The sequence below is a fragment of the Eucyclogobius newberryi genome, unplaced genomic scaffold, assembly GCF_026437365.1.
Source record: "Eucyclogobius newberryi isolate DKJ021-1_F unplaced genomic scaffold, fEucNew1.0.hap1 SCAF_12, whole genome shotgun sequence".
Taxonomy (NCBI): Eukaryota; Metazoa; Chordata; class Actinopteri; order Gobiiformes; family Gobiidae; genus Eucyclogobius; species Eucyclogobius newberryi.
In genome coordinates, this window is record NW_027315746.1 from 18700268 (window position 1) to 18727136 (window position 26869).

Here is a 26869-nt window from a genome sequence, read left to right on the forward strand (position 1 = left end):
CAAACACATTTTCAAAGGTCAGTTCTGAAATATCTGCTTTTTATTGGAAAGTACACTTACATTATATGGCATTATATGGCTTACTATGTCTATGATCTATGAAAACAACAACAATGTTGATGTAGTCCTATGACACTTTTGGTCATGTCTATGACCAATATTCTTACTATTTTATGATGAGACATGTATCGTATTGAATGTGTCACATTTCATGATGAGAACAGTCGTCCAATGTTAAGACATTGCAAGATCAATAATGTACAAAATACTAAAGAATGACACAGTTATACTTAACTCAAAACGCAAATATAGTTGGTCTAGATGTCAGACTCCTCTTTTATATAATGCGTGCACAGAGCCACAAAATTACAAGACCTGGCCATTATGACAATAACACTGATCCGCATAGTGAATAACATTAGAGACATACCACAGAAATCAGCACAGAAATCTCAGAGACACCTAAACCACAAAAATGGAGGCATAATTAATAATATAGGCTATTTCCAACTATTATAAGAATAAGTCACTTAACTAATCACCAAAGAGTTAAGAATCAGAACTCAGCTGGCAATTGCAGTGACATATTATTATGTTTATGCAAATTAATTAAATCAAAAGATGATTGCAAGTCTTTCCCTTTTTTTGGTCAACACAGAAATGTTACCTCCATTTATTTTGGAAAGATTTCACTAAGGAGTGACCCTCACAAACTACACAACCCTTGGACTGGCACAAAAAGTACACTGGCTTATGATTCCATGAGGCTGGATTTTACGCATAAACTTTAAGCCACAAAATGAAAAAAACAATGTCATAATGAGCCAGATGACCTGTAGAAGTTGATACAGTAATATTCTTTTACATACTTGATGTGTCCGACAGGTTCAGCACTACACAGCCATCTCAGTGTCATCCAAAGAGTCGGGCAGAATCTCAGCATTTAGCACGCTAAAAAGTCGGGGTGCCCCGTCCGGTGTCAACCCCTCCCCGTGTCCCCAGCTGTCCCTGTCGTCACTTTCATCAGTGTTTGACTCATATTCAGAGCCAATCCCTGATTCTCTGAACCGCAGCAGCTCCAGGGCTCCCAGGACCTGCTCCCCCAGAGGCGAGCTCTCTTCACTGGGCGTCTCTCCCATGTCCAGCCCCTGCTCCTGTCGGTCCGGACCCCTTGATGGGAACCGGAAACACTCGAGCCTCACAGCACTCCCCCTCAGGCCCACTGAGCTGTCGTCAGGGGCAACAGTGCCAGGGGAGCACTGCCCTGGCAGCGTGGAGGACCAGGCATCGCTAATCTGGTGTTGGGATGCCAGGGGGGCCACTGATAATGAAGGGGTGAGTGCATCACAAGACGGGCGCTTCGCACGGAACGTGATCTCCAGGAGACTGTCCTGGGAGCCCACTGAAAATAAAAGATCAAGAGAAAAGTGTTCATGTTAACCAGAGATAACTTTGTGATGGGATAAAATAATTTCCAATATAAATGAATGATAATATATGAGGAAAGCCAGGGATAAACTAACATGAAAGAAACAGGCCTAAACTGGGTCTAAGAAGGGGGTATGGCACTAGGCCAAACTACAATGAAATATATAATATATGATACTAAATATACCACTACAGCTTGGCTGAGAGAAGAATACAACTGAATATAATTAAAAAAAATTCCCATTTCACAGGGTCAGCTCTGACTATTCGAAATACTGTTCACAGAAATGGAGAAACTGGCAAATCAAATCTATGTGTGGGCTGCTATGGCATAATGAATTATATATGGGAGTGAAATTGAAAACACTAGATGCAAAGGACTCTGCACTAAACAAAATAGACTTGCAGATTCCCTGGGTAAATGTCAAAGCATAACAAAGAAATGTACACAAAAGGATAAATATGAGATAAAAGCCACTCACTAGAGGATAATTTCCCCACAGCTTTGAGCTCCAGCTCTTGGATCTGTTTGACCAACAGTGAAATGTGCTGCAACAGGTCAGTGTTCTGCTGCAGCAGCTGCTGCACCCTGGCCTGAGCCTCAGAGCGTGCACACACCTCCACCGAGAGCTGCTGCTGCAGGATGTGCACCTGCACAAGAGACAACACAAGCCATTCAGAAACTCGACCTGTTTGGTTTAATTTAATGGGTTTCATGCCATTACAAAATTCTATTGGCTAATAATTTTGTAATACAGAGGGGGAGAAGCGGACATGAATCATGTTTAAATGCAGCTTTTTGTTATTATATAATGAGTTCTAGAGTTCTAATAGAAATTAATTCAACATTTGGGAGTATGACATCATCACAAACCAATGCTGGGCAGCCCCCAAAAGAAGAAACCAGAGGTAACTAGGACAAAATGAATTGAAACCTCCTGGGAACTGCTTGTTTTGTTTTAGGAATCATATTAGTCGCAGAGAGCTGATTTAACAGTTTCATACAAAGTATTTTAAGAAGCATTTGTATTCCCAGCAAAAGTGCAGTGTAGTACCTGTGCGTTGGCTGCCAGAGCCTGCTGCTCCTGCTGCTGCAGTTGTTTCTGCAGGAGTTGGAGCTGGTGCTCTGCCGAACAGGACGCCTCCTCAGACTGAGCACAGGCACCGAGAAGTGACGAGTGCAGCAGCACAGGGGTGTCCTGCCAAAAATGAACTCATAATGAGGCCTTTATAACCAGGATGTTTTCAAATGATAATCTATTGCTCAATAAGGCATTGGGAATGGCAAGAATAATAAACACTTACTGTATAAACACTTAGACAAATAACCGTTGCTTTTTATGTATTATTTATACAGCACCTGTTTAATAAATGAGTGATCTACTGTATATTCTATACAATACCAAAAAGATCAAGAGACTTCAAACTACTCTATTATCATGTTTTATATACCAACCTGCCATGAAGCTCAATTAAATAACAAACAAATGAACAATTAAACATCCCCCACACACTCCGAGCCATGATGCTTTACCAAACCACACAGTGTCCATATTTTTTCAATACAGTTTCCATGGGTTCAAGTAGCTCTTAATTAACGAGAATACAGCTTTTGAACCACTTGCAATGTTGCTTTTCGCTTCTGTAAGGACGCAATAAAGATGAATGAGGCACATCATGAGACCTGTTTTTAAATTACACAATTTCCCTACTGATGATGTGTTGTTGCAATAGTAATCCTGCTGATAATATTATAGAAATCCATCAGAAATATGCTAACGCATGTGTATAAATGTGGTGGTTGTGATGAACTGACAGCAAAATTAACCGCAAAAACCTTCTGAAAATATTACACTGGAAGTTTGTTTTTATTTATATTTTTAATCTGCTCCTTTTGTAGCCTGTTTTGCAACTGTAACATTATAAATGTTAACTTAGATATGCATATAACTTGTTTTTAAAAATCGGCTTTCTTTTTACACATCCATATTTTCTGTAATAACCGAGAGCAAAGACTTTATATAAGGCTGTTAAATCCCAGCTGTTGTGGCATTTATCACACACATATCCTCTAATTATATTTAGCAGGTGGAGATTTCTCATCTGACAGCTTTACAAAACCTTTCCACTGACAGGAGTTGTATGAGACCAACTAAGCCGAGACTGATTGATCTAAATTTACCTTTGCAGCATCACTGTTCCCCTCCTCCTTTCGGCTTTTCTCTGGTTCTGAAGACGCACACTCGATGCTCTCCTCTGTTGTTGCTTCAAGGTCAGTCTCTGAAGACACTGCAAACTTTTGAGCTGTGAAGATTGCACACAGAATACTTGTCATTTCCTCGCTTTGAGTTTCATGCTGTTGTAAAAATAGAATAGGAAAGGGTGGAAAAAAAGGGTTGTCTTTGATCTCTAGAGCGTGGAGCAGCTTAAAAATATATTTGGAAGATAATGATGTCTTTACTTAGACAAGTATGTGCGGTGTAGAAACAGTCTGTTTCTGTTACTAAAGTGGAGCCGGGGCAATTTTATGTATCTTTGCAGTTTGCACTATGTAACTTTTCTGGTGAAATGTTATTTCTTTACATGGAATGTTCCACAATATACAGTTCATGTTTATATCCAGGGAGACAAGCAGTCATCAGCTCTCTATCAGAAAAGTTGTATAGTACATCTTTAAAGCAGACATATAATTTGACTTGCTGTTGTTGCTGTTTAGTTTACTCTTAAGTTGTATTTTGATTAATTAAAGCATGTTTGTCTAATCTTTTATTGTCAATAACCAACAATACACAACTGAGCGCTCAGAAAATTCCTGTTTTCACCTTCCCCCTTGTACCGCCCACATCTCTGTAATTAGTTGTTACATTTTTAAAAATGAAGACTGTGAGTGACATGTAGGTTCTAAAATGTCGCATAGACACAAAAACAAGAACATGTAAATGACAGTTAAATGTCAGCATGAAGAGGCGAAGCTTATCAGTTCTGCAGTCTTGAACAGGAAATCAATGGATCTATGTTTCTATTACTAAGCCGTTATATCAATTTTGCAGTTTAGAATGAAAACAATGTAAAATGATGATATCCTTGTTATATGTGTTATGTTATAGTTCAAAACTAAGTACCTGGGGAAAAAAAGCAAAATATGTTTCCTTTAACTAACAAATAAACCTTCACGGGCACACTGACACTTCATAAGAGTACCATAAGGTTGGGAGGCATTAATTGTTATCTTTGGCTCATTGATAACCACAAATAAGAGAAATCATGAATTAACACAACTTGTTCAATAAAATGTTGAGAATCTCACAATCAGGCCACTATAGCAGCAACATTTGGATGTTTGTATATTTACCTGAAACTATCGCAGACTCCTCCCCTTTCAGCGCCTCTTCCTCCTGCTCGTCGCCTTTCTGTTGTGCGGTGAGCTGGTGGCACACGTCGAACGCTTGGCCCACGGTTCGAACAATCCTCATGGCCTGAGACTGAGAAAGATAAACGTTTAAGAGGATATATATTATTTATTATTTATGATGCCCTGTAATTCAACTTAACATTATCAGTAGGATATAAATATGAGACAAGGCAAGTTTATTTGTAGAGCACAATTCATACACAAGGCAATTCAAAGTGCTTCATATAACAAGAAAACAATCATTGAAATCACTATGACATGACACAAATAACAGTTTAAGACATAAAAGAGAAAATGCAAGATTATATTGTAACCAACAGTTTTTTTTAAATTAAGATCAAGAGCCCAAAGATAGCGTTAATGTGTGAATGGTATTTTTTCCCCTCTGTTTGGTTTGTTTTTGTATTTTTTTGTCAATCTACCGGTATGTTTCTCCTGCATTGTATGTGGTAAATTATCTTGTATATATTGTCCCATTAGCTTTATTTAAAATAGTTTTTTTTTCCCCATTCTGTTGTTCAGTTCAATAGGAATGTGTATGTTTTTTGTTAATTATCTACTCTCCTCACATGTTGAAGATTGTGCAATCCTTTGAAAATACACTCAAAAAACTGTTCTAGAAAAATAATTAAAAATAGAGCAACAGAATAAATCCCACTTGAACACAAATCCCTTTTTCATGGTCACGATTTGGAAAACCAGCATTTATTTAGACAAAATAAACCCTGATATGTAGGACAAATGTGTGACAGAAATATTTAGGTAATCTAAGTGAAAAAATGCGATTAGATTTAAATAATATAAAATAAATAATTAAAAATAAAAGTGTAGAGAATTGGGTAATCACAAAGACACAATTCAATCTCGCCACAGTCAGAGGAGTGTTCTTGTCGATGTGGAGGACACTTGTGCTGTCACAGTGATTGATTGGACCATTTGTGAGGCTCGGGCGGTGGAAGTAGAGCTGATAAGGTGAGCTCTGATTGGAAGAGGCTGAGTGAGCAGTGCTACTAGGCCATTCATCAGGGACAGGTTCATTTGCAAATAATTAGAAGCTGACGTCAGGGAGTCTCCTCATGTGGAGAGACTGTATGAAGTGGAAGCAATTAGGATGCTTAAGTCATTTAGCATAATTTAAATAATAACACTGCTGTTCAAAGGATTAAATGAAAGCAAAAACATGCCTAATAAATAACCACTAACATATTATCTTTGTTTCTGAGGCACAAAAACAATGATTTCAGTCTTGTCTGAGTTCAGCTGGAGAAAGTTGTTTTACATCCACACACTGATCTGTTGGATGCAGTGGCATGAACCTGCCATCACTGAAACATAGTGTCGTCTCCACGGTTGCCTATCAACTGACCTAAGGGCAGCATGTATAGGTTGACTAGAAGGGATGCAGTCTGAGACACAGTTGCAAATCTCAAAGTACTCCCTGTCTTCTAGATAGGACCTGGACCATAAGGCTCACCCAGTCCTCCAGTTTCTGCAAAAGGATCCTGTAACTAGACTAGAGACTTTGCCTGCATCAGTACTCTGGTGGATGTCTTTTGTTACTTTTATAAGAACAGTCTCAGTGCAATCTAAAGCCAGATAGGACAAAATAAAAAATATAATTATTAGAATATAATTGCTAAGCTGTTGGTAAATAATTTTCTCAAGGACTTTCCCCAAAAACAGTTGGTTTGAGATGGGCCGGTAATTATACAGCACTGTAGCATCAAGGCTGCTCTTCTTTAAGAGAGGCTAAAATAACCAATTTATAATGCACTTGGGAATGTACCAGATTGAAGTGTCAAGTTGATTATGTGAATGATTGGTGCCAACAAACTGCTCAGCACAGATTTGAAAATCTAGTAGGCAATGCCATAGCATTCAATGTGTTAATAGCATTGAATGCTATGAGTCAGCAGGTACAGTAGCTCAGACTCTTGGACAGTTTAGCCATAAATGCAAAATGAGTTCGCTCGAAGTGTCTAGCTGTGTGGTTGTTATTTGCACTGTGGAATCTGTGCTATTTTTAATGTTCTGAACCTTATCATTAAAGAAGACTCATTGTACTTGGAAGTGCAATAAGTTTGATGATGATTAGCTCTAAAGGCAGTTTGTCAATCAGTTTACTGTTGCAAACAGGACATGTCAGTTATTACTGCAATATCCTTCTTCTTTCCCAAACTTTAGATAAATACCTCTGCCTTGTTCCACATCAAATTTGGTTGTACAATAAAACGTGTTCTTTATAAATCTCAGGATCTCGTTTAAAGGTTAGATCAATGAATGAATGTGTATTTACCTCTATCTATTGTTTATCAACCGGCAATAGTTGACCCTAAATGTTTCATAATGTTTGTACTCAAAGGCACACTATGTATGTTTTGGAGTGTCCGCTGTCTGCTTATCACCATGGAGATGTGATAACTTTGGCATTAGCGTTAGTATTAGAATTAAATGTATCTTGGAACGTTTAATTCAAAATACATTAAAAACGCCTCCACACAGACCTGATCTGTGACTTGGTCTGGTGGTGTCAACTGATTGTTTCCATGGAGATAGAGATATAATGCCATATTATGGAACATTTCAGGCAAAGCAATAATATGTGCATGAAGACAAGAAGGTGGCAAACCCTCCAACAGAAAGTCACACTGAACTTTTTTTATATTACATAATCTATATATTTTAACTTGAAAGTCACTTCTTCAAAGTATTATATCATATCATTTTTATGCTCTCTGACTGTGTCCAATGTCATGATTTTAATCCCGGACTAAACCTTGCACAATCTCTCTACAATCGTGTTATAACATCTTTGCCTCTGAGCTTAAAAAGCAAAACTGCAGCAGTCTCATTAAATGTTCTTTCCTGTTGTTGGCTCTGAAACTGTTTCTTTCCTGCTGTTGGCTCTGAAACTGAGGACAGCTACAAATGTCACATCACAGCAGTCATATTCCAGAGGCTGGTTTTATTTATAAAAAACGGTACCCACTGCCAGAGTGACGCCAGAGCCAGCAAGGTGTGCAAGTCTCAATGATACTCAAGGAAACGGCTCATTCGCACTGACATAACGGGACGCAGCCGACACAGCTCAAACACTACAATGTCCAACAGAGGAACATTTCAAGGATCAGGACATGTAACGTACTCAGAGACATATTTCTTTATATTATTGTTGTCCAAAAACATTCAAACGTCAAAAAAATATGAATCTATTCGGGGTAAAGTCTCATTCATTGAACTTTTAGAACGGAAATTGGAATTAGATGATGTTCTGGATCCACAAATGCATGATTGAACTAATAAATCACTCAGTAAGTCAACATTCTTTAAAATGTTAAGTGTGCTAGCCAAGACACATCCATCAACTAATCAATCAACAGTAGAGAAAAAAAACAATTCCCTCGGTGGAGCTAAAAATAGAGCAGTCAAGTTTGGCGTACAAAAGCAAAACCCCTGTTGTTTTTCTCACTCATGCATTGTAAATCAAAAATAATTGGCCACTTTCTCTATTCAAGGCCAAGCTGAAAATGCTCTGTTGATGTTCAGAAGTGACATCTAAAAGGCCCCTGAGTCTTGGTGGAAGTAAACCTCATCTTCTGTTAGCAGGTCCCCTCGCCTCCCACTCGGCCATGTGCTTAATCTGTGGCGGCCAGATAACGCTTGAGCACCCAAGGAACCATGTCTCTCTCTATGACTGTGGGAGAATCCAACAACATCCATTTCCTCTCTTTGAACTGCTGTGATTAGTATTCATTTTTACGAAGCCACTGTCTGTCTAGTCTCCATGGTGAAGAGATGCAAGGCTCGTGCTCTTTGTCACAGGAGGTATATATATGGCTGTGGCACGACAAGGGATGTTTCGATACAAACATTTTGATCCAACGAAAAAGATTCAAGTCTCAATACAGAGAATCAAAATACACCGCTTCTTCTTTGCAAATGGAATGAAGCTTGTGTTTGGTCATCATTAATCTTATGCCATTTTTCCGTTAGTCCCTACTCGGCCCTGCTCAGCCCTGGTGGCAGTTCCATTACAACTAGTGCTCAGTGGTGCTGTGTAAAAGTGAGGCTGGAAACAGCAAAAGGATGTCTGCTCGACAGAGACCAAAACACATGACGACTGCTACACAGAGCGAAGCAGACGGATTTATGAACACAGAGGAAGGAAGAAAAGCAAAAAGGAGAAAAGCAAAAAGGAGAAATAAATGTTATTATTCACCTCTTGTGAAGCTAAACTTAAACTACAGCATTTTCATCCATGTCCTTATTGTATTTTCGTCCCCAATTCAGTGAAGCCCAGTCCAAAAAACATCGATATTATTCCAGTTTGAAGAGTTTTAAAAAAATAAAACATCATGAGTTTGTTTATAATCCACGCTGGAAGAGTCGGTGAAGCTGCTGCGGATTAGAGGTACAGTAAACTCACTTCCTGTGCAGTTTATCGTCATCTTTCTGTGCATTAAAAGCTTTTATCAGCTCTACTGCACTGCTTATCAAAAATGATTGTACTACAGTTTGGACATGCATCTAAACCAGAAGTGCGGTGCTCTGCTCGTTTTGTTTGTCGTCTCAAATCGAGTGGTTTTATTTTGGCCAGTAGGAAACAGCTTATGCTAGCTGCGCTAGCTTTAGGCAAGGCAAGGCAAGTTTATTTGTAGAGCACATTTCATACACAAGGCAATTCAAAGTGCTTCACACAGCAGGAAAAAATGCATTCAAATCACAAAGAAAAAGCCCCACCACCCACAGAAACAGAAATACAATAAAATTAACTGAATTAAAAATGATCAATCCAACTGATTGTCTAAACTAATAAAATCACAAACAAAAGAGAAGAGTGCAAAGAAAAAATCCTTTCAGTCATATGCACAGCTAAACAAAACTGTTTTTAGCTTAGATTTGAACATTGTCAGAGTAGAAGCCTGTCTCACATCTTCAGAAAGACTGTTCCAGATTTTAGCTGCATAAAACTGAAACGCAGATTCCCCATGTTTTGTCCTGACTCTGGGCACCAGCAGGAGGCCGGTCCCTGAGGTCCTCAGAGTCCGAGATGGTTCATATGGCACTAACATATCCAAGATGTACTTTGGTGCTAGGCCATGGAGAGACTTGTACACAAGCAGAGCTGCTTTAAAGTCTATTCTCTGAGCCACAGGGAGCCAGTGCAGAGACCTGAGAACAGGACTAATGTTATGGTACTTCCTGGTTCTAGTCAGGACCCGAGCAGCAGCGTTCTGGATGTACTGCAGCTGTTTTACAGCTCGTTTGGAGAGGCCAGTGAGCAGGCCGTTACAGTAGTCTAATCTACTGGAGACAAACGCATGGATAAGTCTCTCTAAATCTGGTTTTGACACTATATTTTTGATTTTGGCAATGTTTTTTAGATGGTAAAAAGCTGCTGATGTTATTGATTTGACGTGGCTATTAAAGTTCAAGTCTGAGTCCATTATTACCCCCAGATTTCTAATTTGGTTTGTAGGTTTTAGAGCGAGACTCTGGAGGTGACCGCTAACACTTTCTCTTTGTTTCTGTGGGCCAAAAACAATTATTTCAGTCTTGTCTGAGTTCAGCTGGAGAAAGTTGTTTTGCATCCACACACTGATCTGTTGGATGCAGTGACAGAGTGAATCCACTGGTCCATAGTCACCTGCCGATAGTGAAACATAGATCTGAGTGTCGTCTGCATAATTGTGATAGGACACATTTTCACTGCGTATCAACTGACCTAACGGCAGCATGTAGAGGTTGAAGAGAAGGGGACCCAGGACTGACCCTTGGGGCACTCCACAGGTCAGGGTCATGTGGTCTGAGACACAGCTACCAATTTCAACAAAGTACTTCCTGTCTTCCAGATAGGACCTTAACCAGTTTAGGGCAGTGCCAGTGATGCCCACCCAGTCCTCTAGTCTCTGTAAGAGGATCCCATGATCGACAGTGTCAAAAGCAGCACTCAGATCTAACAGAATTAAGACTGAGGCTTTGCCCGTGTCAGTGTTCAGGCGGATGTCATTTGTCACCTTGACAAGAGCAGTCTCAGTGCTGTAATGAGGTCTAAAACCTGACTGAAAAACATCAAATGAGTTGTTTATTAAGAGGAAATCTGTGAGCTGTTGGTAAACAACCTTTTTGCCCCAAAATGGCAGATTAGAGATGAGCCGGTAATTACTCAGTACTGCGGCATCAAGACTGCTCTTCTTTAGGAGAGGCTTTATGACCGCAGTTTTCAAAGACATTGGGAATGTTCCAGATTGAAGCGACATGTTAACTATGTGAGTGAATGGTGCTAACAAACTGTTCAGCACAGACTTTAGAAATCTGGTGGGTAACACATCGAGGCAGCATGTAGATGAACTCAGACTGGTGATGATCTCATGGACAGTTTTGTCAGTTACTGGTGCAAAGTGAGTTAGCTCTAAGTGTCTTGGTGGTTTTAGGGTAATTTTTTGCATTGTGGGATTTATAGCATTTTTAATGCCCTGAACTTTGTCATTAAAGAATAATGCAAACTCATTACACTTGGATGTGGAAATGAGTTCTAACGGCAGCTGAGCTGGAGGGTTTGTTAATCTGTTTACTGTGGCAAACAGGACACGCGAGTTGTTACTGCAGCTTCCAATCATTTCAGAAAAATATCTTTCCCTAGTTCTACATAAGATTAGGTTGTACATGTTCAGCTTCTCTTTGTAAATCTCTTTTTGAACCTGGAGCTTTGACTTGCGCCATTTCCGTTCGGCCCTGCGGCACTCCCTTTTCTGTGCCCTGACCGAATCATCATTTCTCCACGGCGCCTTCTGCTTATTTTTAACCATTTTAGCCTTTATAGGGGCAATGGTGTCCAGAACATTCAAAACACTAGATGTAACAGAGTTCAACAAATCATTTACATTAGAACATGAGACATTTTCAAAGTTTATTATTTCCATAAACAATGCACCTGTGCCATCACTTATGTCTCCTCTGAACAACTGCAGGACCAACCGGTGGTTTGGGAGAAACAGACAGAGCAACATCGATCACATTAACATTTGAAATATTTACCCCCTTTGTAATTATGAGATCCAGAGTGTGTCCTTTGCTGTGGGTGGGGCCTCTCACATGCTGAGTAAGACTGAAGGTTTCAAGGACAGCATCAAGCTCTTTAGCGTTTCTGTCACAAATATTATCAACATGCACATTGAAATCACCTGTAATGACCAAACTATCAAAGTCTGTGCATACGACTGAAAGCATCTCAGTAAAATCATCAATACAACTTTGGCAGTGCTGGGGAGGCTTGTATAAAACAATGAAGAGAATGGATGGAGACCGTTTTAGCTCCATTTTAAAGGATACATACTCAAATGATGAAAACACCCCAAAAGACAACCTGCGGGTAATTATTTCATCTCTAAAGACAGCACAGACTCCACCCCCTTTTTTGTTTTCTCGTGTTTCAGATTCAAACTTAAAGTTGGGTGGAGCAGATTCTAGCAGAACTACATTTCCTGTGTTTTTGTCAAGCCATGTTTCAGTTAAAAACATAAAATCAAGATTATAAGAAGAAATTAAATTATTAATTAAGAGAGATTTGTTACATAAGGATCTGACATTTAGCACAGCAGGTTTCAGACTAGTTTCAGTGGGACTGGGCTTTATCTTTTCACAGGGAATATGAATCACATTTCTCAGATTGGGCCTGGCTCGCATTTTGTTTTTCCATCTGTGTGATGATGTGACTACAGAAATAGCACTAGGGGGGGCTCTTTTTACATAGGGCCCCGGGTTGGTTTGATTTTTAATGTGACAATAAGTCCCGGCAACGCTGAGACCCAGTGCATCCTAGCTATGGGAGATACCAGGTGAAAGGCGAGGTTGGATGGGTGGTGGGGCTTTTGTAGCCAAGGAGAGTTTGGGACCAGGTGAGAGGCGAGGGGGGATGGGTGGTGGGGCTTTTGTTGGTGTAGTCGGCTTGTGCAGGGAAGAGTTGATAAGTATTGACATAGCCCTTGATCTTGTTATATTGGGCGTGAGTGGAGTCATCTTAATGCCTGATTTGATCAGACTTTCAAAATGGCTGGGAAGGCCCATGGGTGAGAGTGGAGATGAGAAGGAGAATGATGAATCTTTAGTGGGAGTAGATGTTGCAGGGGGAACCCAGGGCTGGTGTGAAGGCAGGGGCGATGACAGGGATGTTGTTGGGCTTGTCACAGATGGGTCCAAGGCCTTTGAAGACTGTTCCTTTGCTGGAGGCGGTGGAGGTGAATGTGGAGCAGCTGGAGCTGAATCCTTTGCTGGTGGTGGTGGAGCAGCTGCTGATGAATCCTTTGGTGGAGGCTGAGGTTGTGGTGCTTTTGATGTTGAAACATTGGCTCGGTCTCTGGCTGATGGAGCAGGAATTCTTCTCTCATTCCTCTCTTCGCTAACTATCTGCTCAGGACCCTGTCCAGGCCCAGTCCAATGCCTCAGAGCGTGGAGCAGGTTCTCTGTCAGCACCCTCACTCCACCTCTGCATAGGTGGGGGCCATTTCTCTTAAACAGGTCCTCTCGTTTCCAGAATAGATAGAAGTTCTCAATGTAGTGTAGTCCTCTCGGGGAACACTCTTTGGACAGCCATGTGTTCAGCTGAAGAAGCCGGCTAAACTTGTTTATCCTCCTGTCGATGTTTGGAAGAGGTCCACTTATGAATGTTTTGATTTCCATTTTATCAAGCACGTCGAATAACTTCAAGAAGTCTTTTTTCAAAACTTCAGTCTGTTCCCGCCGCATGTCCACTGCACCCACGTGCACAATCAGCTGTTTAGCTCCTCCATGCTTAGCCATAATATTTGGAAGGAGTGACGTTATCTCAGAAACAGTGGCGCTTGGAAAAGAATGTGTGTTTATCTTTTCATGCATCACGTGACTTATCGCGCCGTCCTCAACCAAAACAATCTGCGTGACCTTGGCTCCTGGCACAGATCCTCCTCGCTGTATTTTGGCCACGTCATCTTTCCTTTTTTCATTTAATTCCATCTCTGAAAGTGGTAAAAATCTGTTTGTGAGCTGTATTTTAGGTGACTTCACGTTATCTTTGTATCGTTTAGGCTTTGTTCCAAGTTTGTTCCAAGAAACAGCCTGGTCTTTCTGGTTTTTAGACAGTTTTGGAAACGACACAGAGTCACTGCGGTTTAGGTTGAAAGTAGCAGTTTTTCTTGTAAAAAGTGTGCTCTTCTTACCATCGGTTGACACAGGAATGGTATCGTGAAGAACTTTTTCAGATTCCAAAACAAATATCCGTGTTTTCAGCTCATTAATTTCTTGTTGATATTTCCGACAGCGTTCACAGTCTTTCTCCCTTCTTCTCCCGGACATGTCGCTGGCGTCAGATATGTCGTTAAAACTGGAAAAATGTTCTTAAAATCCTTGGTTTACTTGAAAAAGTCTAAAGCAAAAATGTTTGGAAGACAAAAACTGATTAAAAAGCAAAATAAATAAGGAAAGCAGCGATAGCAAGCGGAGCGAGCAAAAAGGCGTGTGCACTCTTCGGAAGCAGAAACTCTTTTTAGCACAATTGTGTTTATTATAGTAGTAAAGTGTGCTGTCTTTTTCACATGGTAGTTTAGTCTTTACTTCCGGACATAATATGGATTTATAAGACTCACTTCACGTCCGTGGTCTGCATTTTTTCACATTTATAAATGGTTACGCCTCCTGTAGTTCACAGCTTGTTGATGGAGGACATGGTGGTGTTCTGTCTCTGCTGTTGCGGTGTTGGCACAGGAATAGCGCACAAGAAAAGCACGCCTAGAGCTGTGTCATAGAGCCGTCCTGGTTTTGGCACAGGAATAGTGGCAATAGCACACCTAGAGCTGCATCACTTGTGCGTAATCACATTGTCTGAAACATCACACTTTTTACGTCGGAAGAAAAAGTACTAAATGTAAATATGTCGAGTCGAGTTGGTACAAGTGGAAAAGGGGCAGTAGTTGTCTTTAGATTGATTCATCCATATTTGAGCAATTCTATAGTGTACTGTACTGAGTGCTCAGAAAATGTCTGTTTTCACCTAACCTTACCCTTTAACTATTTACTTGCATATATATATATATATATATATATATATATATATATATATATATATATATATATATATATAGAGCTGTTTCTATTTGAGCCAGTTTAGATCAATATTGCAGTTTACTCTGAACAACAACAACAACAACAACAACAACAACAACAACTAGTTTAATACTAAATAAAGCATAGTATGTCTTCTTTAATATAGCTATGCAGTCTGGCTAGAGAATATTTAAAAACTATTGACGAAAGGTAAATTTTTCAGTATCAATACCAAATTCAAATGAGACTCAAGGTTCAATACTAGTTTTAGTCTCCAATTTAAGACAAGCGACATTCAAATGTGTGAGAAAAGGATGCGGAACAAGTTTTGACTTGGATTATTGGGCATATGCTGGCTATATATCACTGTGACGGCTCTAGAGAACGTCATGGTGTAGAACGGGAAGTGTGCTTATTGAAAATGAAGTACCTTTTTCTTTGACTTGAACACATTGCAGCGAAAAATGTTGCTTTGTCCGTCTCTGGCAATGTAGCTGAAGATCTTGAGGTCTTGTGCGTCGTGTGAGACGTAAAAGATCCTGTAGAGGAAAGATATGATGAGGCTAATGATTTTTTAATGAAGTGTGTAATTTAATAGATTAAACAGTGTCTTGTTGTTTGTCTTCTGACACATTTGATTAAAAACAGCCGCACAGGCAAAGGTCTTACCTGTAAATTGGATCCTGTGTCACTAGAATGGTATTGTCGTCCCAGGACCATCCTTTTCTCTGTCAGACAGAACAGAAATGAGACAAATTATCATCCAACCTTTTTACATTTTATTAAGTAAGGAGAGATGTCCAAAATTAAAAAGATAATTGCAATTCTTGAAGAGCTGAAAGATACAATATGTACTAATACATTATGCAAAAAGAGTTGATTTAAAACAAAAATAACATAAAAGTGCAGAGGAATCTTCCAAACACTAAGTAAGGGGATATGGCTTCTCTAGTTAATTTTACTGTCCATTCACCTTTTGTACAATTCTTGAACCTCAACCAAGTCATTTTCAGACATGTTTAACACATTTCTGATTGATTTCCATAAAACTGTCTGATAACCATCAATTGGTCAATACCTCCCATCCCTATTCCGTGCATATTTTGAGAAGTGAAATCTGCCTCTTAACGTGAACAGATTGATTTAGCTATTAATTATACACGGTTTGGAATTTGTGATATGGCAACATTAATCCAGGTTTGGGGCTGGTCAAATGCTATACAGTGGGACCGACACAAACAAGTAGCCAATGCATTCTTGCTTTATTGGGTGAAAGTCCGATAGGTAAATTCAAAAGTACTGACCTTCTTTTTTCGCAGTAGAACTTTGATATTGTCGGTCGACACCACAATGTTCACTTTCTTCTTCTTGATGTTCTTCAGCTTAAATTCATACTGCAGAGAAATAAATGACACTTTAGACCAAAAAAAAGCCAAGGTGATATTTTGACTTTGCTCGTCTTGAGGACAAACTGTGATGAAGTAAACTCAAAGGTGTCCCAGAGGCAGCAGTGCACGGGACAATTTCATCCCTCTCTCAGATTAAAAAAAGATCTGACATTTAAGAAGAAGCTTGTTTTATGAGGAAACCACGCTTGCTTTGAAAACACTAAATACAACATTAGATAACAAATAGATCAATAGAAAGAGCAAATCAACACTAAAAGAAGCCCACATGCAGTGCCTTTAATGCACTTACCATCAATTCATTCAAAATAAAAAGAGCCTTACTGTGAGCCGCTTTTCAACAGACTGTTTTTAATGAATTAATGTTTATTTTGTTACGTTTTTTTATTATGTTTTATTACTTGTATTCTCGGTTATGGTTTTATGTGTTAAAGCGTTGATTTTATTTCCCATGTGCAGCTTTGGAAACGTCTTTTGTTTGTAAAATGTGCAATATTAAGAGTTATGCAGGGGACGTTCCCATCTCCAGGAATTGCTGCTTCAACATTGCTGTCAAATCATCTGTCTCTTTTTATCTTCTTCTCTCCCATCATCCAGTTCATCCACAACCTTCTTTAACCCCACCATCCATCCTCAGAATTCACTATAGTCTAGAAGCTCTATATACACTCAAGCCTCCCAAAGAGCACCACAGCCTCCCAGTGCTGTCGCTCACATACAATCCTACTCTTGCAGGTAAAAACAATGAAATAGCCTTGAAAATACAAACCCATATACCCAATATCCCTAGTTCAGACTTCTTGTCATGAAAGACACTTAATCTACCTGTGTTCTCATGTACAGTCAGACAAGAAAGCCATCCATCTCGGTAAATGTCAGAGTTCAATGAAGTGCAGCTCATTTCCAGTTGCCTCTATTGCGTCTGCTCGAGTCCTGTGGCCACTCTTTGGTCTATGTAGTTGCGTGGGACAGAATATTACTTAGTATTACAGTCAACACCTTCTTTTGCGTGCTTATGTGCAGAGATTTGCATATTGATATATAAGTCTTGGGCCCTGTGTACCTTAAACTATGTGAATTTGTGAACGCTTGTGTCTGAGCGGTATAACACAATGAAGAACATGACGTATTGCATCAAATGTATTAGCTAATTCAATAATTTATCATATATATCACATCATTTATCGAGCTTCCTCAAATTCAGCTTTCTATCTACCATAACTCATGCTTTCTCAATTTAACTTTCAACGTTCACCCTTTTCATGTGGCCTATACAAATGTTCTTTATGGCGCTTGAAGCCTGAGTGAAGATAGCAGTGTTTTCCTTTTCCGTTCAAGACTGACAAAACAATACTGCACTTTCGACACATTGCTTTCAGGCAGTGGAGGCAAAAATCTGCATATTGAATTTATTTGATGTATTTTGCGACCCTCAAAGCTTCCGCCGCATTATAAAAGTGATATACTTGGCTGCGGTGACAGAGAATCTTGGCAATAACTGAAAGGCTGTTCCTCTGCAGTGAAGAGAAGGGATTATTACATGAGGGTGGCTTCGGACGCAGCTGACCCTGAACTGACACACTAACTTGGTTGTTTAGATTAGATCTAGCAGAATCTGACTAGGCTGCTAAATCCTCTCTCAACACGGCGTCATAGTATCTTTGTTTCTCTGGATTTTGCAAAGGTTTTCTATGAGGCATTACGTTGAGAGCTGCATCGCTCCGCAGCCGGAAAACCAAAGTCAAGTCCTGATTTAAAACACTACTGACAGCCCCTGGAATGAGTCTGGAGAGTACTTTTATTTTACACAGGTAATTTACAGTATAGACCATGCACAAAATGAGATGACCCAAGTGAAGGGCATGTTGGCCTCCACACTTCCACATCGATTGTTGTGAGACCGGACAATTACAATAAACCAGAAGGGTCAAATATACCAGACCGAATTAAAATAAAAAAGGTAACATAATGTCTCACTCTGATTCTCCTCATGGCTGCCACTATCTCCATCCTGCTGCCTGGTCGGCCCACCTCCAGACTCCCGATGTACTGCAAAATGTAAGAGCACGCGGTTTACATCAAATACAATAACTCACCAGTAAAACAAAACTGGCTTATTAATATTGTGGCATAATATTCCATCAATGCTCAAATTACGAAGTATTATTTGAACATATCGTGCACTGAAATGACAAGCCTCTAGAGGTAAAATACTTGATTGCCTAAACTGGCAAAAAAAAAGACAGAAAAAGAAAAAATTAGAAAGTAATTTACCTTTTCTAACAATTTGAATGGGTTGTTTTGGCTCTTTTTTTGGAAATCCCACTGACAGTTGTTCCTCTGACTTAAACCTTCTTTTTAAGTGAATGACTTTCTCACTTTTTTCCTTAACACCATGAGTTACAAGCAGGATGATGAGAGAAAACACACTGCACACTATGGACACCACGGTCTGAAGTGAACAGCTGGTACGTGACAGACAAACCCTGGACATTGACGCTGCCGTGTCACACTTACCTTGGCCTCGAAGCACACCCCGTGCTTGAACACCTCCTCGTTGTGCATGGGGATTCTCAGGTCGTGCGCGTCATCTACAAGATTGTACTTGGTTATACCTGGCATTGCCTCAGTGATGCTGTGGGCTCCTGACACTTGTTTTACGACAGCGCTAGAGAGCTGCAGATATGCGCATCGCCTCCTCCCGCTCCGGACGCGTCACTCCGGGGGTCATCGGGGTGAGCGTCTCCCGCGGGTTGGTTGGTCGAGGGGTTGGGTGAAGCTCCAGCCCGCCGATTGTTGAACGATGTGGGGTGCTTGTGACCCAATCCCTCCTACTACCGAGCGCCCGGGCGCGTGGCGCGTGGAGAGGCAGAGGCGACGCAAACAGGCGGGTGATGACGCACGGACATTGTTTCCTCTCGGCTCAGGGTCGACGCGTCCCTTTACGCCCCGTTATGATGGAACATGGAGAGACAGACGTGCAGCGGGCTCAGAGTGTGGTTTGAACCTGGTTTAAACGATGCAGGAGGAAGGTGATGAGAATAGAGGACTGACTGTCGCTTTACCTGCTGCTGACTCTAGCGACATCTAGTGGCGGAAAGTGTAAGAAGAGCTCAAGCACAGCGGTGTGTCAAAAGTTGTAGTAGACGAAGCGTGATCAAGATTTATGTATTTGTGATTTAAAATGAATTAGAAGGATGTGCTGTAGACGGTTTATATGTTAGAGCTTTTGAAAACAAATAAGAGCAGTTCACCTTCTGATGATGGCACTTGGGCCAAGACCCTCCAAAGTACTTCTTTGATTAAATAAAGGACAAAAATAGAAGAAAATGTTCCAGTCAAATGCAAAAGCATTACAGTAAAGTTCTACCTCAATAAAAGTATTAAAATCATTAAAATAATTCCTCTCACTCAAGGACATTATATATTTTTTGTTCTAGATATTTAGTATAACCAATTATGTATGATAAGCCTGCCTCTTCATAATGGCATCTCCCCATAACACCCGGAGGTATTATAATTTACTTGTTTTTATTGTTGAAGAATTACTATGCAATATTTTTTAACCCAACATGTTTGCATCTTATATATATATATGTATATATATATATATATATATATATATATATATATATATATATATATATATATATATATATATATATATTCTTATTCAGACCTCTGCATGAGACCTAACATTGTTTTTTTCTATAATTCTCCAGCAGATGGCGACAGAGCTCTGTAATTGCAGGGGCCTTCCAGAAGTCTTCAATCTCATCTGTCTGTGTGTGAATCTCCTTCCAACTATGAAACTTCACCTCATGTTTTTCAACAAACTTTACCACTAGGTATGTTGTAAAAATGAGTTGCTGTCTGAAAACATAAAATGAAGAGGCTGTTTAACCTCAGACAATGTCTGGATGCACACATCCATGAGAGGAACACAGTGTATTCCTAAAAGCGTTCTACTGAACCTCTGCAGGAAAAGGTCGAGTTCAAGCATTACTTCTCTTCATCAGGTCTTCAGGTTCTGCAATAACGCTCCAGCCAGTGCCAGTCCTCTGAGGGGCCCCTCAATTGAGTCTACACTTTGTCCTTAGTAAAGAGAAGTCAGAGTTTTGACGTTCATTTAAAACACAATGTTAAATTCTCCTCATAAAGTTCATAGTGTTTAATTCGATAAAACAAGATTAACCTGCCCATGTCCAAGTTGGCAAGTGGGATAGTCGCTGGTACATTTATTGAGCGTAGGACACAAGACACGTTCTTTCCCCTGTGTGACTTTCAAACACACCAGTGCGGGACAAAAATGGAGCTTGTCTTGTTAATCACATTTGAATCAAATCAAATCTGATTTAATTATTCAATATGGGTTTTTTGAAGTCCATTGTCAGTAAAAGCACGTGGGTAGGAGCCAGGGGAGGTGCATTATCATGACTAAAATTTTAAAAAAACTCCTACTCTGATGAACCACAAAAAGACTTTACCCATGTTTAGGGTCCCTTAAAAAAAGTATATAAAAGATATTTTTGCACATCTCCAAAATGACTTTTTGCTCCATATCTCTTTTGTCTGTTTATACAATTATATTTTCTTCTCTTTATGTCAAGTAATTCAACAAAAACATTCTGAAGGTTGTATTTTGTCCTACTAAGTCCATTTAATATGAAAATGCTCTTCAATGTTGTTTCTGTCTGGAATATTTCCAAGTGGCCTCTCATGGACAGACAAAAATCTGATACGGTAACTAGAATAATCAAATAACTGTGTTTATGTGCACAAAATATATCCCATAATCAACAACATGTGACACAATGGGTTTTTAGAACTGAATTTGGACAGTGGATCTCAAAATGACATTTCCAATCTTTAACTTTTTTCTTTTCCATTAGTTTAATTTTCCTCCCCACAATTTCTTTGTTAATCTGCACTGGCGTGACCAATCAGAAAAGAATCAGATTACTAACATTAGATGTAACCATTTACATAATTTCAATAATCTCATACCCCCTGTAATCAGATAATGAACAACTTTTTGGTGCGCATCGACTCTACAGGCCCCAGTCTGAACTCGGGATGTGGCTTTCATCATCGTGGATACATTATGATAATTTAGTTTAGTTTAGTTTTTAGTTTTAATCAATAAACCTCAGCATTTGACTCAAAAGCTTTTAGGAGCTGACAGCATTGAAATTTGTGTTGGAAAAGCAGCCTTTGAATATGTTCTGAAATGTCATGAACTCCAAACTAAAATCTGATTTATTTGGTGTTGTGGGGACATATGCAACATGTTTATTTGTCTAGGCATATGTAAATGTTGTTTATGCACTCATGAATGATGAGCTACGGACAAAAGCTACAATATTTTTTGGGATGCTTTAAAGAACCTGCATTGCAGGATTACTTGCCCAATTATACAATAAATAAATATGGCTCTCGCCAGATTGATCTATGTCTCTGAATTGAGTTCTTCACATGAATCTATCTGGAAACGTTAAATAAATACTTCATGCTGATTGGTTAAAGTGTCACAACAGCAGATTAAGCAGAACAATCTAAATTGTGTTGAATCCTGTGTTCAGAACATCTCAGTCCTCTTTCCCATCCATAAGTGTACAATGTACCATTATGTGCATGTTTTTGAAAAACAAAACAGTCCATATTTGTTTTGGTTCAGTTTATTCATTCATTCATTCAGTTTATTTCTGTAACGCCTGAAATCACAACAGTGGAGACAGTTTGGTTGTGATTGGTTCCAATCCCACCTGCGGGCCCTAAATGCTCTGTGATTGGTTCCAATCCCACCTGCGGGCCCTAAATGCTCTGTGATTGGTTCCAATCCCACCTGCGGGCCCTAAATGCTCTGTGATTGGCTCGATTACCTCTTAAGCGGACTGCAAACGACAGGAGCAGGAGCATTTCAAGATGGATTCTCAAGAGTTTGTGAACTCACAAAAATCGCGAGAATTCATCTTACTGGCAAGGTTAACAATGACATTTCTGTTTACTTTGATGTGAAATTTGTTTTTGTATTATTCAAAAAATATGTTATAAATGCTTAATTTGTCTGTTGTAGCTGTTTCTCCAAGCCAATTGCATGGATCCAAAAATGCTTATTTTATCCTTGCTTTCGTCACATAAGTGTATCTTTTATATTCTCATAAACAAAAATACTTTGTCTTGTCATTGTTATTAATAATCTTTATTCCACCAGAGTATTTGTCAATGGTTTGAAAAATGACTCACTAAGAGTATTAAAAGCGATTGCTCGGGGAACTCCTCATGAAAACAGTCGTCATGAAACATTGCATCACATTTTCCTTGGAGCAAAGTCAGAGACTTGAGACTTGAGCTTCACTTCCTGGATGTGAATCATCATCATCATCATCATCATCATCATCATCATCATCATCATCATCACCCTGACGGAGGAGGAGCCAACCTGGACCCACCCCTCTGGACACACGCCTTAGACTTTTGAATTCACAATCTAAGTATTTTGGTTTGGAGGTGAAAACTAACATTTCAAATCTTTGTATGTTTTACTGTGAGGTGTAGTATTACTGCAGTAGAAGTAGTAGTATCGCAGTAGCAGTAGTAAATCTTTGACTTTATGTTGCTGTCTAATTATTTATCATTAACTATACAACTTTTACTATCTACTACTTTAGTAAATGGTAAACTAATAGTGATCGATAATGCTGCAGATATTTTCTAAGTGGAATAAATACTAAGCGTGTATTACCATGTGTTATTGTTATATAGCTTTAAATTAACAAAGAGCCAATTATGAATTGAAAATAGAAGAATATGTCACAAAAAAACAATTGGAGAAGATGTTTTGTAGTTTAGCTTCGACTTAAGTTCCGGTGCTTTTCCTTGAGTACATTAGCGTGCTCCTTGACGCCTTCACATCCTACGCACTACACTATATTGAATATTGTAAGACCCTGGAGGCTGTTGCTCCAGTAACCTGGTTTCCATGACAACCTCTCTTTGTTTTCACTCCTCTCCGAGCGCTGTTGGAAAAGCTATTAATCAGCATACACTTGGCTAATGTTTTAAATCCAGCGCACTGACTCATACCTGCTGAGTAGGCGTCTGGAGAAGCCACATGTGCAGTTTTTAAACAGATTTCTTATTATTATACTGTTTCCTTCATGCTCGTGTTAAAGTTGCATCATTGTGTCCTATATATAAGTCCAGCAGTTTGTCTCATGGAGATTAAGATAAGATTATTATGTTATTGCGTTGCCGGGAATGTTCTACAGTATGGTTTTACACATAGATGTCTTGCTTTTATTCATTTATAGGTGTTTTTGTTGCTAAAAAACTGTCACCTGCTTGTCTCCATGGAAATAGGAAGATTAATGTCATCCTGTAGAACAGAAGAGTAACATTACTATGAACAATAGAAGGTTTGGGAAACTCCACCAGAAAACCGTCACCTTTAAGTAACGTAAGGATGACTGTCGAAATATGAAAACGTTTTGGAGAAATGGGGACTGCGTCTGCTTGTTTTGATAAATTGGGTGTGAGTTATTACACTGGTATTTTGGAATCCAGGTGTGGCCTTTTGTCAGTTAGACCTATTTACCCAACCTGGTTGAAATTTGTAGACATCAGTCTCTCATTATATGCAAATTGTAAATCCACATTTCGTCATGATGTTAGATACAAATTTACAAATGGATTTTATTGAACAAAAGCCGAGTAAAGCGTGGGAAGATTCATTCAGCAGGAAATCCACTTCAAAATGTTGAGGGACGAAATGAAGATGGCAGGGCTGAAGTGGACGAAATCATTTCTTAGTCGACTAAAGACATGCCCTGTCAAACTCAATCGAATAATCAACTAACGGGCCACTCTCAAAATGAATTGGATCCCATGTAAAAGCTATTTTATATACAAAGAATTACTTGTAAACACATTATTTTCTGAAGGTCAAAGGCCTTACTCCAGTTTTACAGTTCTGCTGTGGTACATATAAATACATATAAATACATATATTAATAAACTAATGAAAGCCTTGGCACAAGATTAAACTTTTTAAACAAGATTTCACCCTAAAAATAGACATTTTATTTCTTTATTATCTTTTACATCCGATGGAAAACCCCTGCCATTGGTTAAATATTTAGTGAAACAAAACAAATTGTTCTGTTTACTTCAGCTTCATGGTAATCCCCAAATCTTTCTGATGTACTTTTTATTACATTTTATTGTCGATGCACTTCACTGAACCAGAGCACTTCATGTTACTATAGTTCTGTTTTTGATGGGAGTTCCCTCTTTAAATGTCTAACAGAGCATAGTTGGCATTTTTGGTTGTCTTTGTTTGGGGTTTTCTTGTTTTTTGCTGGCAGAAAGTTGATAAAATGACAGGGATTTCAGTTCCTCTTTCTAATATGAATTCTACAACTCTGAAGGGATTTCTTAGAATAGTACGGTTGAGCCTCCCAACTGTGTTCAAAAAAAGACATAGGCCTGTCACTGATTGTCACTAAACAAATTATAAATGAAAAAAAAAAATGGTGTTAACGTTATGAAATGATAAATGATAGTTTAATTCTGCTGTTTATTTGTTGCAGCTGAAATAAGATGGTTCACTGGGATTATGCTGCTTTATGGTCACTGTGTTACCTTTCGATACTAAGGAATAGGCTCGATACTCGATACCACAATGATAATACAAACACACTTTTTTTAAACAATAGACGGCAATTTTTCACACAAAATAATTGTACTTTCTCAAGTTCAAGACATGGGGGACTCGGTTCTACTCATGGCTGCGTTTCCTCCGCTCTGGTTTCCCTGTACAGTAGTACACTGGTGTATGTGGGAGCCCATGGCTACAATCCGGCATGGTTATAGCACGTTTATTACGTATGTTCATTAACATGCACTGTCCCCACCAAATAAATAAAAAACAAACAAAACAAAAAATAATTCTAAAACTCATTATTTGTTGAAATTAGTATTTTGTTTAATACTACTTTTGGTATTCGGTATACTAGTGTAGTTTTTTGTTGTCGATAATTTTGCTAATGTAATCCACGTCACGACAGGTTCTGGTGCCGTGGTGTAACAGTCCGTGGGCGTTGACTCTGAGTGGAGAAAGGCTCAGACGAGGAGATGAATGAGGACAATTAAAAGGGATGAGACCAAGAGAATAAAGCTGCACTGACGCATGTCTGGCTTCATCAAGGTAAACAAACTCACTGTCACCGCGGCAACAGGCTCACTCCATCAGCTTTTAAAGAATCAAGCAGTCAATTAGAATGTGATTGAAATTTGTTATTATTTTGTTTTCCTTCTTAATGCCAAATGTGGCAACTAGATGTGAACAATATAGGACAATGTAGATAATATCGTGAATGCTGTTTTGAAAATATGCCAAATCTGAATATTATTTAAATAGTAAATATTAGAAAAAAGAAAAAAAAAATGCTGATCAATGGCTGCAGCGTTGTGAGTTCAAATTCGACTTTGTTGCATGACTTTCCCCGTCACAGTCTGGTCTGTCCTGTCCAATAAAGCCCACAAGTCTAAAAATACTTCAGAAAAAGGAAACAACTTGAAAACTTTTAACGTGTCTAAGGTAATATTTCTGCACTTGCACCTAAATAAACCTGAACTTATACATTTAAAGACATGTTTTAACACATTTATGTTGGAATAATATAATATTGTCTGTTTTCGGGATACTGAAATGATCTTGTCAATATTGCCCACCCGTAGTAGCGACACCCTGACCTGAACCATAACAGGTCTGCACTGCTATAAGGAAGGAGAAAGCTAGAGAGATGTTTGCATTACTTAGCAGGCCGAGTGTGTTGTTCAGTAAACACCAGACTCAAAGTGAAGGATGGTGCACGAGTACATAAGGAGTCACCCAGTCACCTACACGTGAAGCCACGTAAACTACTGCGCGCTCAATGGTCACATGCAATTCTTTCCACCGCTGCACACTCAACATAAACATTCCCAAACAAACAACTTTCTAAAAAAATATGTTTTAAATTAATTTATTTTGCCATGTTTAGGTAAAAATACAATACTTTACAATACACAATAAATAAATAACAAATAAATACTTTTGAAATCAATGAAAGTGTCGATAGTGAAACGTGTGCGCTCTGGTACATCCATTTTATCGGCTGTGCTGCGTCTATTTGGCCTTTTCCGTTAGTGCCTTCTTGGTCCTTTTGCTTAAAGCTTGAACACGTCTTAAAAAGCGTCAATCTTCAGAGGAACTCCCAGCATGCCTCTGCACCTGGCGTCTTTGTCCAGTTTGAGGACGCGTGGTCTCGGCGGCTGTGCGTCTTGTTTCCATTTCCAGGGAAACCGGTCTTTTCCAGTGGTCTTCTTGTTCACATCTACTTGTTCAGCCCCTCTTGGCCTTTCTGCTCAGATCCAGATATGTTGAGGATTTGAGGAAGCGTGGATAACAGTCCTTGTCCATAAGAGTGTAGATTTTGGCTTGGGCCAGGTCAAAACAGGACGCAGTAGGGTTCTCCATGTTTGCTCTGGTGAGGGCTTTGGT

General features: G+C 39.2%; 2 protein-coding genes across 2 annotated transcripts in view; both read right to left on the reverse strand.

Moving 5' to 3' along the window:
• Positions 1–155: 155 nt before the first annotated feature.
• nos1apb (nitric oxide synthase 1 (neuronal) adaptor protein b) lies at positions 156–19253 on the reverse strand. The gene is made up of 10 exons (XM_072441187.1): positions 18841–19253; positions 18301–18372; positions 16222–16311; positions 15587–15645; positions 15348–15456; positions 4781–4910; positions 3611–3732; positions 2484–2627; positions 1911–2079; positions 156–1402 (listed from the first exon to the last, which is right to left on the reverse strand). Exons 1-10 carry the CDS (start codon positions 18943–18945, stop codon positions 894–896), a joined length of 1509 nt encoding a protein of 502 aa, XP_072297288.1. The 5' UTR covers positions 18946–19253; the 3' UTR covers positions 156–893.
• Positions 19254–26323: 7070 nt separating this feature from the next.
• The window catches only part of rgs5b (regulator of G protein signaling 5b), a 1343-nt gene continuing 797 nt past the window's right edge, over positions 26324–26869 (reverse strand). Inside the window, exon 5 of the mRNA XM_072440367.1 lies at positions 26324–26869. This exon is cut by the window's right edge and continues 18 nt beyond it. Within this exon, the coding sequence (XP_072296468.1) occupies positions 26711–26869 (159 nt within the window). The 3' untranslated portion in view covers positions 26324–26710.

Coding starts and splice junctions, on each gene's coding strand:
- nos1apb (XM_072441187.1), bottom strand. CDS start 18,945: ATGCCAGGTATAACCAAGTACAATCTTGTAGATGACGCGCACGACCTG. Junction 15,646..16,221: donor TTCTACTGCGAAAAAAGAAG/GTCAGTACTTTT, acceptor TCTGTCTGACAG/AGAAAAGGATGGTCCTGGGA. Junction 2,080..2,483: donor CTCTGGCAGCCAACGCACAG/GTACTACACTGC, acceptor TCTCTTGTGCAG/GTGCACATCCTGCAGCAGCA.